Source organism: Salmo salar, chromosome ssa07 (assembly GCF_905237065.1).
Source record: "Salmo salar chromosome ssa07, Ssal_v3.1, whole genome shotgun sequence".
NCBI classification, from domain to species: domain Eukaryota; kingdom Metazoa; phylum Chordata; class Actinopteri; order Salmoniformes; family Salmonidae; genus Salmo; species Salmo salar.
This window is the reverse complement of record NC_059448.1, coordinates 68,645,833-68,658,692: the sequence shown is the minus strand read 5'-3', so window position 1 is coordinate 68,658,692 and position 12,860 is coordinate 68,645,833. Positions and strand designations below refer to the sequence as shown.

Sequence of the window (12,860 nt, the reverse complement as noted above, 5' to 3'; positions counted from 1 at the left end):
AATACATGCATAGTATATAAAAAATACAACCATGAAAAGTATACTGACATAGTACACCAAAGCTAGATAAAGTGCACCTTTAGTATACATGGGATATGCTAGCAACATTACTATTTGCAATTATCTTTCAGTGCCACTACAAATTCACCGACTGTATATAGAGAACACTCAAATAAAATCTTTCAAGTACAGTTTAAGGTGGGTAGATAAGGTGGGTATTACAAACACTTTTAGGTGGGTCAGTATACTTTACTCAGTACACTTAGTTGACATGAAATTGTACTATAACATCACTTTAATTCAACTTCAATTTATTTAGTACAGATTTAGCTGTTCCAAAATAACACCATTTACATACACACATAGCACATGCATAGTAATTACATAAAATATAGAAAAACACATACCCCAGAAGCAAGAAGATTCCAACAATGATAAGGAGAACAAACTGCTTTACATTTGAACTGAAACGCATTGTTCCTCCAATAGTGACAGCAAATATTTAGCTTATGCTACACTAGAAGCAATGTCCAATCAAATGAAGATATCTCAAATGAAACTAGTGGATCTAATCAGCACGCCTAGTCAAATGAGGAGGAGGAGCCTCAGTCCCTTTGAACTGTACCTCCATGGACATATACACACATCACCACGGTAACCCACACCCAAACCAGAAATAACCTGAAAATAGAGTCCTTTACCAACCAACCCTAACCACTTGTACATGTAGTATCCATCCAAATAAGAAAGTAGAGTCAAATAATGTCAAATATGACCAAATAAGGTCAAATAAGGCCTCATATTTAGCATTAATTAGGATTCCTAATGATCTACTCTTCTCGGGGACCAAACAGGAAACAACACAACAAATACATAACCTACATAATATACATAGCACTAAATTTACATTACAATGTAGTCATTTAGCAGATGCTCCCATGGATTGGCAACAAGTGTAATATTAAATAACTCTTTCACCAGTAAGTAAATCCTTGGCGAGAACTTAGGTCCTAGTTAAAGTTATTTGTTGTAAGTTAAAAAGTCAGATATCAAATGTACATTCTGTCCTTTGTTTGCAAATACAGGTTTCTCTATCTGGTCATCTCTCCCTTATCCCAGTCTCAGGGGCTCTTAAAGGGGGCAGACACCCATTTAACATGAACATCACATCCCTCCTAACTTCTCAAAGACAAAACCTTTTGGACATTTGTTCAACAGCAGTAATAATAATAATAATAAATAGATGGTAAAATGTACATGAAGTACAATTTATGAGACTTGCTTTAACTCTAAAAGTATTTCGTGGTAATGGTAGAAGTTTTTAAAATGTTTTAAATAACTATTTAAAGCGAAGCAGTTTTAAGTATGTTTGGTTTTGTGTCTGCAGTATTAATGCTGGTGACTGGTTATAGTTGAAAAGGTAGGTAGATTAACATTATAGTAGTATTAGTGTCTGCAGTAGTAATTCTGGTGACTGGCTATAGTTGAAAAAGTAGGTAGATGAAAAGTTAAAATAGCCGGAACATATGAAAGCTGTTTCGGTGTTTCTAGCTTGAACAGTTTAAGACTTCCTGCTGGTGAGTTATTTCATGGAAATGTATGCACATATACAGTACCAATCAAACCATTTGGACAGACCTACTCATTCCAGGTACATTTTTTATTTTTACTATTATCTTCTTTGTAGAATAGTAGTGAAGACATCAAAACTATGAAATAACACATATGGAATCATGTAGTAATTAAACAAATATATTTTATATTTGAGATTCTTCAAAGTAGCCACCTTAGCCACCAGTAGTTTGCCTTGATGACAGCTTTGCTCACTCTTGACAGGGGAAAACCCTTGAATGAGTATACATTCATTCATACAGCCAGAAGAAGACTGGCCACCCCTCATAGCCTGGTTCCTCTCTTGGTTTCTTCCTAGGTTTTGATTTGATTTGAGTAGGTGTGTCCAAACTTGATTGGTAATGTATATAGTTATGTTTGATACAAGTTTTAAAGAATTTAAAGTTAGGATAGCCTGAACCTGTGAACGTTGTTTTAGTGTATCTAACTTGAACAGTTCAAGAGTTACAATTATTGTTGGTAGGTAATATATGCTGATTTATGCACATTTATGAACTTATAATTTATAGCGCAGACCAGAGCTAGTGTGAGCCAGACCTAGCTAGCTACACCCAGGACCAGAGCTAGTGCGAGCCAGACCCAGCTAGCTACGCCGGGACCAGAGCTAGTGTGAGCCAAACCTAGATAGCGATGCACAGGACCAGAGCTAGTGTGAGCCAGACCCAGCCAGCTATGCCCAGGACCAGAGCTAGTGTGAGCCAAACCTAGCTAGCTCCAGGACCAGAGCTAGCACAGAACAGAGCAGTACAGTGCATTTTGGGGAAGTATACTGTTCAAAAAAAATAAAGGGAACACTAAAATAACATCCTAGATCTGAATGAATGAAATAATCTTATTAAATACTTTTTTCTTTACATAGTTGAATGTGCTGACAACAAAATCACACAAAAATAATCAATGGAAATCCAATTTATCAACCATGGAGGTCTGGATTTGGAGTCACACTCAAAATTAAAGTGGAAAACCACACTACAGGCTGATCCAACTTTGATGTAATGTCCTTAAAACAAGTCAAAATGAGGCTCAGTAGTGTGTGTGTGGCCTCACGTGCCTGTATGACCTCCCTACAACGCCTGGGCATGCTCCTGATGAGGTGGCGGATGGTCTCCTGAGGGATCTCCTCCCAGACCTGGACCAAAGCATCCGCCAACTCCTGGACAGTCTGTGGTCAACGGGCGTTGGTGGATGGAGCGAGAGCATGATGTCCCAGATGTGCTCAATGGATTCTGGTCTCCGGGGAACGGGCGGCCAGTCCACAGCATCAATGCCTTCCCTCTTGCAGGAACTGCTGACACACTCCAGCCACATGAGGTCTAGCATTGTCTTGCATTAGGAGGAACCCAGGGCCAACCACACCAGCATATGGTCTCACAAGGGGTCTGAGGATCTCATCTCGGTACCCTAATGGCAGTCAGGCTACCTCTGGCGAAGCACATGGAGGGCTGTGCGGCCCCAAAAATGCCACCCCACACCATGACTGGACCCACCGCCAAACAGGTCATGCTGGAGGATGTTGCAGGCAGCAGAAAGTTCTCCACGGCGTCTCCAGACTCTGTCACATCTGTCACGTGCTCAGTGTGAACCTGCTTTCATCGGTGAAGAGCACAGGGGCGCCAGTGGCGAATTGCCAATCTTGGTGTTCTCTGGCAATGCCAAACGTCCTGCACGGTGTTGGGCGCAAGCACAACCCCACCTGTGGACGTGGGCCCTCATACCACCCTCATGGAGTCTGTTTCTGACCGTTTGAGCAGACACGTGCACATTTGTGGCCTGCTGGAGGTCATTTTGCAGGGCTCTTGCAGTGCTCCTCCTGCTCCTCCTTGCACAAAGGCGGAGGTAGCTTTTTGTGCGTAGAACATTTCTGGGATTTTATTTCAGCTCATGGAACCAACACCTTCATGTTGTGTTTATATTTTGTTCAGTGTACAAGGGCTGCATCTCCTCATCTCTCCTTTGAGCCTACGACACACCATTCTGAGTGCACACGGGGGAATAGTCAAAAACAACAAGAACATCTTACAAGTCCTACATTCACGGACTGAAACCTATCATTGGGGTTATGTTAACCTCTTGACATCTAGACGTTCCGCTTAGCGGAACACCTGCTCCAATATCCAATGATAGGCGGGAGCGAATTACAAATTCCTCAAAAATACAAAAACTTCAATTTTTCAAACATATGACTATTTCACAGCATTTTAAAGACAAGACTCTCCTTTATCTAAGCACACTGTCCGAGTTTGCAAAAAGCAGCAGCGAAAGCAAAAACATTAGATTATGTCAGCAGAGTACCAAGCCAGAAATAATCAGACACCCATTTTCAAGCTAGCATATAATGTCACAAAAACCAGAAGACAGCTAAATGCAGCACTAACCTTTGATGATCTTCATCAGATGACACACCTAGGAGCATTATGTTATACAATACATGCATGTTTTGTTCAATCAAGTTCATATTTATATCAAAAAACAACTTTTTACATTAGCATGTGACGTTCGCAGGAACTAGCATACCCCCGCAAACTTCCGGAATTTGCTAACAATTTACTAAATTACTCCACATAAACGTTCACAAAAAGCATAACAATTATTTTAAGAATTATAGATACAGAACTCTTCTATGCACTCGATATGTCCAGATTTAATAGCTTTTTGGTGAAAAGCACATTTTGCAATATTCGTAAGTACATAGCCCAGCCATCACGGGCTAGCTATTTAGACACCCGGCAAGTTTAGCCTTCACCAAAATCAGATTTACTATTATAAAAAAAGTTTGATTACCTTTGTTGTCTTCGTCAGAATGCACTCCCCAGGACTGCTACTTCAATAACAAATGTTGGTTTGGTCCAAAATAATCCATCGTTATATCCGAATAGCGGCGTTGGGGCTGGGATGACGACATTCAGGGTTTTCCCCGGCTCTGAGCGCCCATGGAAGACGTAGGGTGTCACGTTAGAGCGAGAGATCCTTTGTAAAAGATAGAGATGCGCAAAGAAGTTCAAGAAATGGTCAGACAGGCCACTTCCTGTAAAGGGAATCTCTGAGGTTTTGACCTGCCATTGAGTTCTGTTATACTCAGACACCATTCAAACAGTTTTGAGAAACTTTGGAGTGTTTTCTATCCAAAGCCAATAATTATAGTGCATATTCTAGTTACTGGGCAGGAGCAGTAACCAGATTAAATCGGGTACGTTTTTTATCCAGCCGTGAAAATACTGCCCCCTAGCCATAACAGGTTAAATGTATTATCGTGGACATAATAATCAATAAATATTTTGTTCCTGCCACCTTTGGGCGGCACTTTTTTAACGTGCTAATCTGTTCCAAGCAGAAACAGTCTCACATACATTTACACAACAGTTATATGGTTTCAGGGGTGGAATACTTTAGTCATTATCTTTCAAACATATAAATTCCTTTATCACATATGAGTCGCTTGAGACGTGTCATACGCACAGCATAGTTGGGACAGGCTGGCCATAGCTAGCTGAAATACAAGAGGAAAAGAGGAGCAGCAAACATCGGTCAAATAGTTAGGGTTAGTTGACAACGTCACCGAAAACCACACGTCTCGCTTCAATGGGGAAATAAATCTGTATTGTCGTATTTCTGGATGGCCAGATATCGTTTCTATTGGCTTATATTGGACCTAAGCTTGTCGCCTTTGTGACAACGATTCCCAATGGTGGAGAGCAGAGGCATGAGCATCTCGTAATTAAAGAAGATCTCAGTTTTATCACCTACAACAGTGTAGGAACATAACATCTAATCAGTTAATTCACCAGGTCTACCCAGAACGTAATAATATTCCACCTGCTCTACCCCCAGAACGAATAATATTCCACCTGCTCTACCCAGAACGTAATAATATTCCACCTGCTCTACCCAGAACGTAATAATATTCCACCTGCTCTACCCCAGGCGTAATATTCCACCTGCCCTACCCAGAACGTAATAATATTCCACCTGCCCCTACCCAGAACGTAATAATATTCCACCTGCTCTACCCAGAACGAATAATATTCCACCTGCCCCTACCCAGAACGAAATAATATTCCACCTGCTCTACCCAGAATGAAATAATATTCCACCTGCTCTACCCAGAATGAAATAATATTCCGCCTGCTCTACCCAGAACGAAATAATATTCCACCTGCTCTACCCAGAACGAAAATAATATTCCACCTGCTCTACCCAGAATTGTAATAATATTCCACCTGCTCTACCCGAACGTAATAGTAGATTCTTTCCAGACAAGGCATTTTTTCAGTTGCTTGCATCTTTTATTCAGACCTTATTTGGAAGTACATAAAGGTGTTCGTGACGGCAGTAATGACGATAGTTGCTCAGAGAAACTCCATTCTTTGGTAGCTAATTCCCAAATATATTTTGACAGTATTAAGCTTGAAAGCTGGTGAATGTCAAATTGAAAGGCTGCTTCCTGGGTTTAAAGTGGAACTGACTGCTTTAGAAACATGAAATCATATTAAAATCTGTTCATTTACAACCCAGGAATTTCTGACAAGAGCACTTAGATTTGGTAATTTTCGCGGTTTCATAAATTCATAGAATGTTTGGGAATTATGTATAGTAAGTCATTGTGAAAATTCCATAGCAATATAGAGTGGGAAAGTGGACTTGCGTTTGGACAATTTATTAGACACTGCAGAATAAACCATATTTCTTGTCCAGGACCAGAGTCTATGCAGACTGGGTGCACCATAGCCAATCAGAACTACAGTAGGACTATATACAAACATGCCATTTGCACAGGCCTGTCATCATTCACTATGAACTGGACTGTGTTTACAGGCTAGTAGGGCCTGCCATCATTCACTATGAACTGGACTGTGTGTTTACAGGAAGTAGGGCCTGTCATCATTCACTTATGAACTGGACTGTGTGTTTTACAGGAAGTAGCAACAGAGCGACTTTAGGTCAATAGAACACATTCACCAAAAGCCACAAAATACACCTGAATGGATTTCTGTAAATATGTAAATACCATGGGAGTCCTCTTACATTTGGGAACTTTTATAGTCCTGTTGATCAAACAATCATGACAAGGTAGGCTATCTTTTCCTATAAGTGCACATGACAACAAGATCAACAACTAATGCTAGTCAGAGCTAAAGATTATCTCAAATCTAATGGAGGAACATTAGATAAACCCTCTCAAACTGTTTCAGCGAAGTTGGTCGTCAAACCTGCACTGATAAGCAACGGGGAATTGTAGCCTCCTCGTCCTTCTGCTGCTTGCCTGCCAATGCATGCTTGTCCCAACAAAGCACCCAGGCTAACTGGCTAAAGTTGGGGCGGCAGGTAACCTAGTGGTTAGAGGTGTTGGGCCAGTAACCGGAAAGGTTGGTGGATCAAAGTCCCTGAGCTGACAAGGTTAAAAACTGTTACAAGGTAAAAAATCTGCCCCTGAACAAGGCGGTTAAAACCTGTTAGGGCTAGGGGGCAGTATTGACACAGCTGGATAAAATCGTACCCGATTTAATCTGGTTACTACTCTCCTGCCCAGTAACTAGAATATGCATATAATTATTGGCTTTGCATAGAAAAACACCCTAAAAAGTTTATAAAACTGTTTGAATGGTGTCTGTGAGTATAACAGAACTCCTATGGCAGCCCCAAAACCTGAGAAGATTTCAAGCAGGAAGTGGCCTGTCAGAGAAGTAGTGTTTCATCTTGGCTCTTTTTATTGAAGACTCAGGATCTGTGCAATAACGTGACACTTCTCTACGTCTTCCATAGGTCTCAGAGCCCGGAAAAAGTTGAACGATATCGAGGCAGGCTCTGGCTAAAACACTTTATCGCTTTTGGCAAGTGGCCACTCAGAGTACTATAGGCTTAGGCGCTGGGTCGTCGACGAAATGCTTTCTTTTCTTTTGTCTGTTTATTTTAAGCGCTGATTCGGTCAGAATATTATACGGCGTTTTTTATGGAAAAATTGCACTTAAAATTGATTTTAAAAAGCGGTTGACATGCTTGAAATGCGGTAATGTAATATTTAGAGATTCTTTTGTTCACGAATTGCGCCAATGCTGGTCACCCATACCCTTGATTTACCCTTTAGGATAGTGTCTAGAGCGCGCCGCGAACAAAAAGCCGCTGTTTGGATATAACGATGGATTATTTTGAACCAAACCAACATTTGTTATTGAAGTAGAAGTCCTGGGAGTGCATTCATAGCTGGGGAACAACAAAGGTATAACACTTTTTCTTATAAATGCGTCTGACTTGATGAGTGTAAGCCTGCTGGAGTGTCTAAATAGCTAGCCCTGTGATGCCGGGCTATCTACTGAGAATATTGCAAAAAGTGTGCTTTCACCGAAAAGCTATTTTAAAATCGGACATATCTCGAGTGCATAGAGGAGTTCTGTATCTATAATTCTTAAAATAATTGTTATGCTTTTTGTGAGCGTTTATACGTGGGTAATTTAGTAAATTCACCGGCAGTGTTCGAGTGGGAATGCTAGTCACATAAGTCACATGCTAATGTAAAAAGCTGGTTTTTGATATATATGTAACTTGATTGAACAAAACATTACATAGTATTGTATAACATAATGTCCTAGGGTTGTCATCTGATGAAGATCAAAGGTTAGTGCTGCATTAATTGGTTTTGGTTTTTGTGACATTATATGCTAGCTTGAAAAATGGGTGTCTGATTATTTCTGGCTCGGTACTCTGCTGACACGAAATCTTATGTTTTACTTTCGTTGTAAAGCCTTTTTGAAATCGGGACAGTGTGGTTAGATTCTTGAGAAGTCTTATCTTTCAAATGGTGTAAAATAGTCATAATTTTGAAAAATTAAGTAATATCATATCTAAGGTATTTGAATAACGTGCCACAGGATTCAACTGGCTGTTGAGTAAGCGCAAAGAGGTTAACAGACTGTTTCCTAGGCCGTTCCTTGTAAAGGAGAATTTGTTCCCAACCAACTGACTTGCTTTCGTTAAATAAAGGTTAAATAAAAAATAAAAGTTGTTGGCTATTTACACAAATGAGAGAACACCTCACTCTTTTGTTTTTTGACTCCACCCCAGGTAAGCATATACATTTTTGCATATTCTTCGCATGTTTGTGACTGACTTACTTTCATTGCCTACATTTACTGACCGCAGTCATATTCAGCAGGTGTTACGTGGTGGTCATCAGTTATTTTTGCGCTCTGGTACTCTGAATCTAAGTAGATATTGTGAGATTTATTTTTCATATTAGGTAGCTAAGCTTTAAGCTATACTTTTAAGCTATTAAGTATAATAATTATAATAAACTGAAAGACATTGCTATGCATAGATGTGAGCATGCGAGGAAGTGGAGTGCGATCTAAACATGTTAAATGCAACAGCTTAAAAGAGTGTGAGAACAATGGAAATACACTTGAAAGACATAACAGGAAACTTCCAGTGCAAACAACGAGGCGCCAACCCGAGACCCTGCTTCTGCCAAAAGGTGACCACGGAGCTACAGCGCTAGGGGCTGGACTAGCTTCGCGCCAGCACCAGCGATAGGCCAGTAAGTTTAAACCATGCTGAGCCTCTACTCTAACAGGCCTGTTCGCAAACAGGAACTATCTCTCATTAGAGTATAGAAATTAGGATGTTGGGGTGTTGGGGACTTCTCTGTTTTCATCCTTCGTGATCGTACAGTGAACCCGATATATCAGAATTTGCAATTACCATTTATTAACTGATGAATAAATATTGACATTGGTAAGGCCTAAAGAGACTCTTTGTTTCCTATATCAGATTGAACACATACATGCTAACAATAAAGTCAAGAGTGAATTTGCAAGCATAAGAGATATGCTAACTGGATAACAGTCGTTCAATTTCAGAATAGCTAAACGATGAACATGTCTTGCTAGCAAACCCAATGTTGCATCCCCATCTCTGTAGCTACGGAAAATTCAATCACTCACCCACTCCTCGATGACACCCTCCTGGCAGCTGGCTATCTATTTAAGTTCAGTCTCTGTGTTTTAGCTTGCTACATAAGTAGATCACGGCTAGGCTCTCGGCCACATTTTAACTGACTTGTGATCATAGCTTGGCCTTACTAGTTTGATTGTATTGACATTCCAGCCTTAGTTACATTCGTCAAAATTCTGTCCAAAAGAGTCGTTGAAAGTGACAGTATATATCGAATGGAGGCAGGAACAATGTACCAGGGCAACTGTAATTTTGTTGTGATAGCAATATGTTTTAGCCGACCAAAAACAATGCCTTCATGTGTGTCATGGAATGTTGAGTCCAAATATAACCTATTTTTTAAAACCTGGTTTCTAGGGCATAAACTGAGAATTTGATATTTTTGACTGCAATGGTTAAAACGCTGTCAGTTCCACTTTAAACAGTCCAAGGACTTACTCACCAAAAATGTGTTGTTCTAATTAGGAGACCTATTAGATTATTAAATACAGATAATAAATTGATAATTTTAGCATAAGCTAATAGACTTAAAATGGGCCAAAAACCACCTTATTAATGAAACCCAAGTTGGTTTCATGAAGTGTCGCCATCAGCTGCTAGCGTTAACGTTTAGTTTTAGACAGTTTATTTTAAGCGCTGATTCAGTTGACTCCGACCAGTATTATAATATTCCTCAACTTTTGTAAAGCATTTTATACAATAAGAACTAGTCCTAATACATTAGATTTGCACACGTTTGGTTTTGATGCTTGTTTTTCTCTGTGATCGATCTGTTTTTATAACGATATTAATTGTGTTAAGATGAATCATAATGAGACATCTAAAATGTTTAATATTCACCGTAGTGTACGCCAGGGTTGCCCTTTTTCAGCTTTCTTATTCCTTTTAGTTGTAGAATTACTATTTATTAGCATTTTAAACAACCCTTGAATTACAAGGTATTTCAATTTTTTGAAAATAAATACAAATATCTCAATTAGGAGGCGATACAAATCTGCTTCTAAAGACAAGAATCAAGAGTTGCTTTGTTGGACTTAATATTTCAAATCATTATCTTCTGCTTCTGGTCTGGAACTTAACTTAAATAAATGCGAGGAAATATTGTCCCATAATAACTCAAATTACCAATCTGTTGAGAATATTCCAGTGAAAGGTATTACTTGAAATATTTAGGGGTGCACATACCAGAGCTAGCACAGAACAGAGCAGTACAGTGCATTTGGGAAGTATACTGTTCAAAAAAATAAAGGGAACACTAAAATAACATCCTAGATCTGAATGAATGAAATAATCTTATTAAATACTTTTTCTTTACATAGTTGAATGTGCTGACAACAAAATCACACCAAAATAATCAATGGAAATCCAATTTATCAACCCATGGAGGTCTGGATTTGGAGTCACACTCAAAATTAAAGTGGAAAACCACACTACAGGCTGATCCAACTTTGATGTAATGTCCTTAAAACAAGTCAAAATGAGGCTCAGTAGTGTGTGTGGCCTCCACGTGCCTGTATGACCTCCCTACAACGCCTGGGCATGCTCCTGATGAGGTGGCGGATGGTCTCCTGAGGGATCTCCTCCCAGACCTGGACTAAAGCATCCGCCAACTCCTGGACAGTCTGTGGTGCAACGTGGCGTTGGTGGATGGAGCGAGACATGATGTCCCAGATGTGCTCAATTGGATTCTGGTCTGGGGAACGGGCGGGCCAGTCCATAGCATCAATGCCTTCCTCTTGCAGGAACTGCTGACACACTCCAGCCACATGAGGTCTAGCATTGTCTTGCATTAGGAGGAACCCAGGGCCAACCACACCAGCATATGGTCTCACAAGGGGTCTGAGGATCTCATCTCGGTACCTAATGGCAGTCAGGCTACATCTGGCGAGCACATGGAGGGCTGTGCGGCCCCCCAAAAAATGCCACCCCACACCATGACTGGACCCACCGCCAAACAGGTCATGCTGGAGGATGTTGCAGGCAGCAGAAAGTTCTCCACGGCGTCTCCAGACTCTGTCACATCTGTCACGTGCTCAGTGTGAACCTGCTTTCATCGGTGAAGAGCACAGGGCGCCAGTGGCGAATTTGCCAATCTTGGTGTTCTCTGGCAAATGCCAAACGTCCTGCACGGTGTTGGGCTGTAAGCACAACCCCCACCTGTGGACGTCGGGCCCTCATGCCACCCTCATGGAGTCTGTTTCTGACCGTTTGAGCAGACACGTGCACATTTGTGGCCTGCTGGAGGTCATTTTGCAGGGCTCTTGCAGTGCTCCTCCTGCTCCTCCTTGCACAAAGGCGGAGGTAGCTTTTTGTGCGTATAGAACATTTCTGGGATCTTTTATTTCAGCTCATGGAACCAACACCTTACATGTTGTGTTTATATTTTTGTTCAGTGTACAAGGGCTGCATCTCCTCATCTCTCCTTTGAGCCTACGACACACCATTCTGAGTGCACACCAGGGGGGGACATAGTCAAAAACAACACATCTTACAAGTCCTACATTCACGGACTGAAACCTATCATTGGGGTTATGTTAACCTCTTACATCTAGACGTTCCGCTAGCGGAACACCTGCTCCAATATCCAATGATAGGCGTGGCGCGAATTACAAATTCCTCAAAAATACAAAAACTTCAATTTTTCAAACATATGACTATTTCACAGCATTTTAAAGACAAGACTCTCCTTTATCTAAGCACACTGTCCGATTTCAAAAAGGCTGTACAGCGAAAGCAAAACATTAGATTATGTCAGCAGAGTACCAAGCCAGAAATAATCAGACACCCATTTTTCAAGCTAGCATATAATGTCACAAAAACCCAGAAGACAGCTAAATGCAGCACTAACCTTTGATGATCTTCATCAGATGACACACCTAGGACATTATGTTATACAATACATGCATGTTTTGTTCAATCAAGTTCATATTTATATCAAAAAACAGCTTTTTACATTAGCATGTGACGTTCAGAACTAGCATACCCCCGCAAACTTCCGGGAATTTGCTAACAATTTACTAAATTACTCACGATAAACGTTCACAAAAAGCATAACAATTATTTTAAGAATTATAGATACAGAACTCCTCTATGCACTCGATATGTCCGATTTTAAAATAGCTTTTTGGTGAAAGCACATTTTGCAATATTCTAAGTACATAGCCCAGCCATCACGGGCTAGCTATTTAGACACCCGGCAAGTTTAGCCTTCACCAAAATCAGATTTACTATTATAAAAGTTTGATTACCTTTTGTTGTCTTCGTCAGAATGCACTCCCAGGACT

General features: G+C 40.5%; 1 protein-coding gene across 2 annotated transcripts in view; it reads right to left on the bottom strand.

Annotated features, from left to right (window-relative positions):
• LOC123743828 (uncharacterized) overlaps positions 1-535 on the bottom strand; it is a 39,234-nt gene extending 38,699 nt beyond the window's left edge. The window contains exon 1 of one of the 2 annotated variants that reach the window (XM_045722505.1): positions 408-535. In XM_045722505.1, coding sequence (XP_045578461.1) covers positions 408-475 — 68 coding nt within the window. In that variant the 5' untranslated portion in view covers positions 476-535. The remainder of the gene's footprint in view (positions 1-407) is intronic. The other variant, XM_045722506.1, reaches the window with a different exon arrangement.
• Positions 536-12,860: the final 12,325 nt, after the last annotated feature.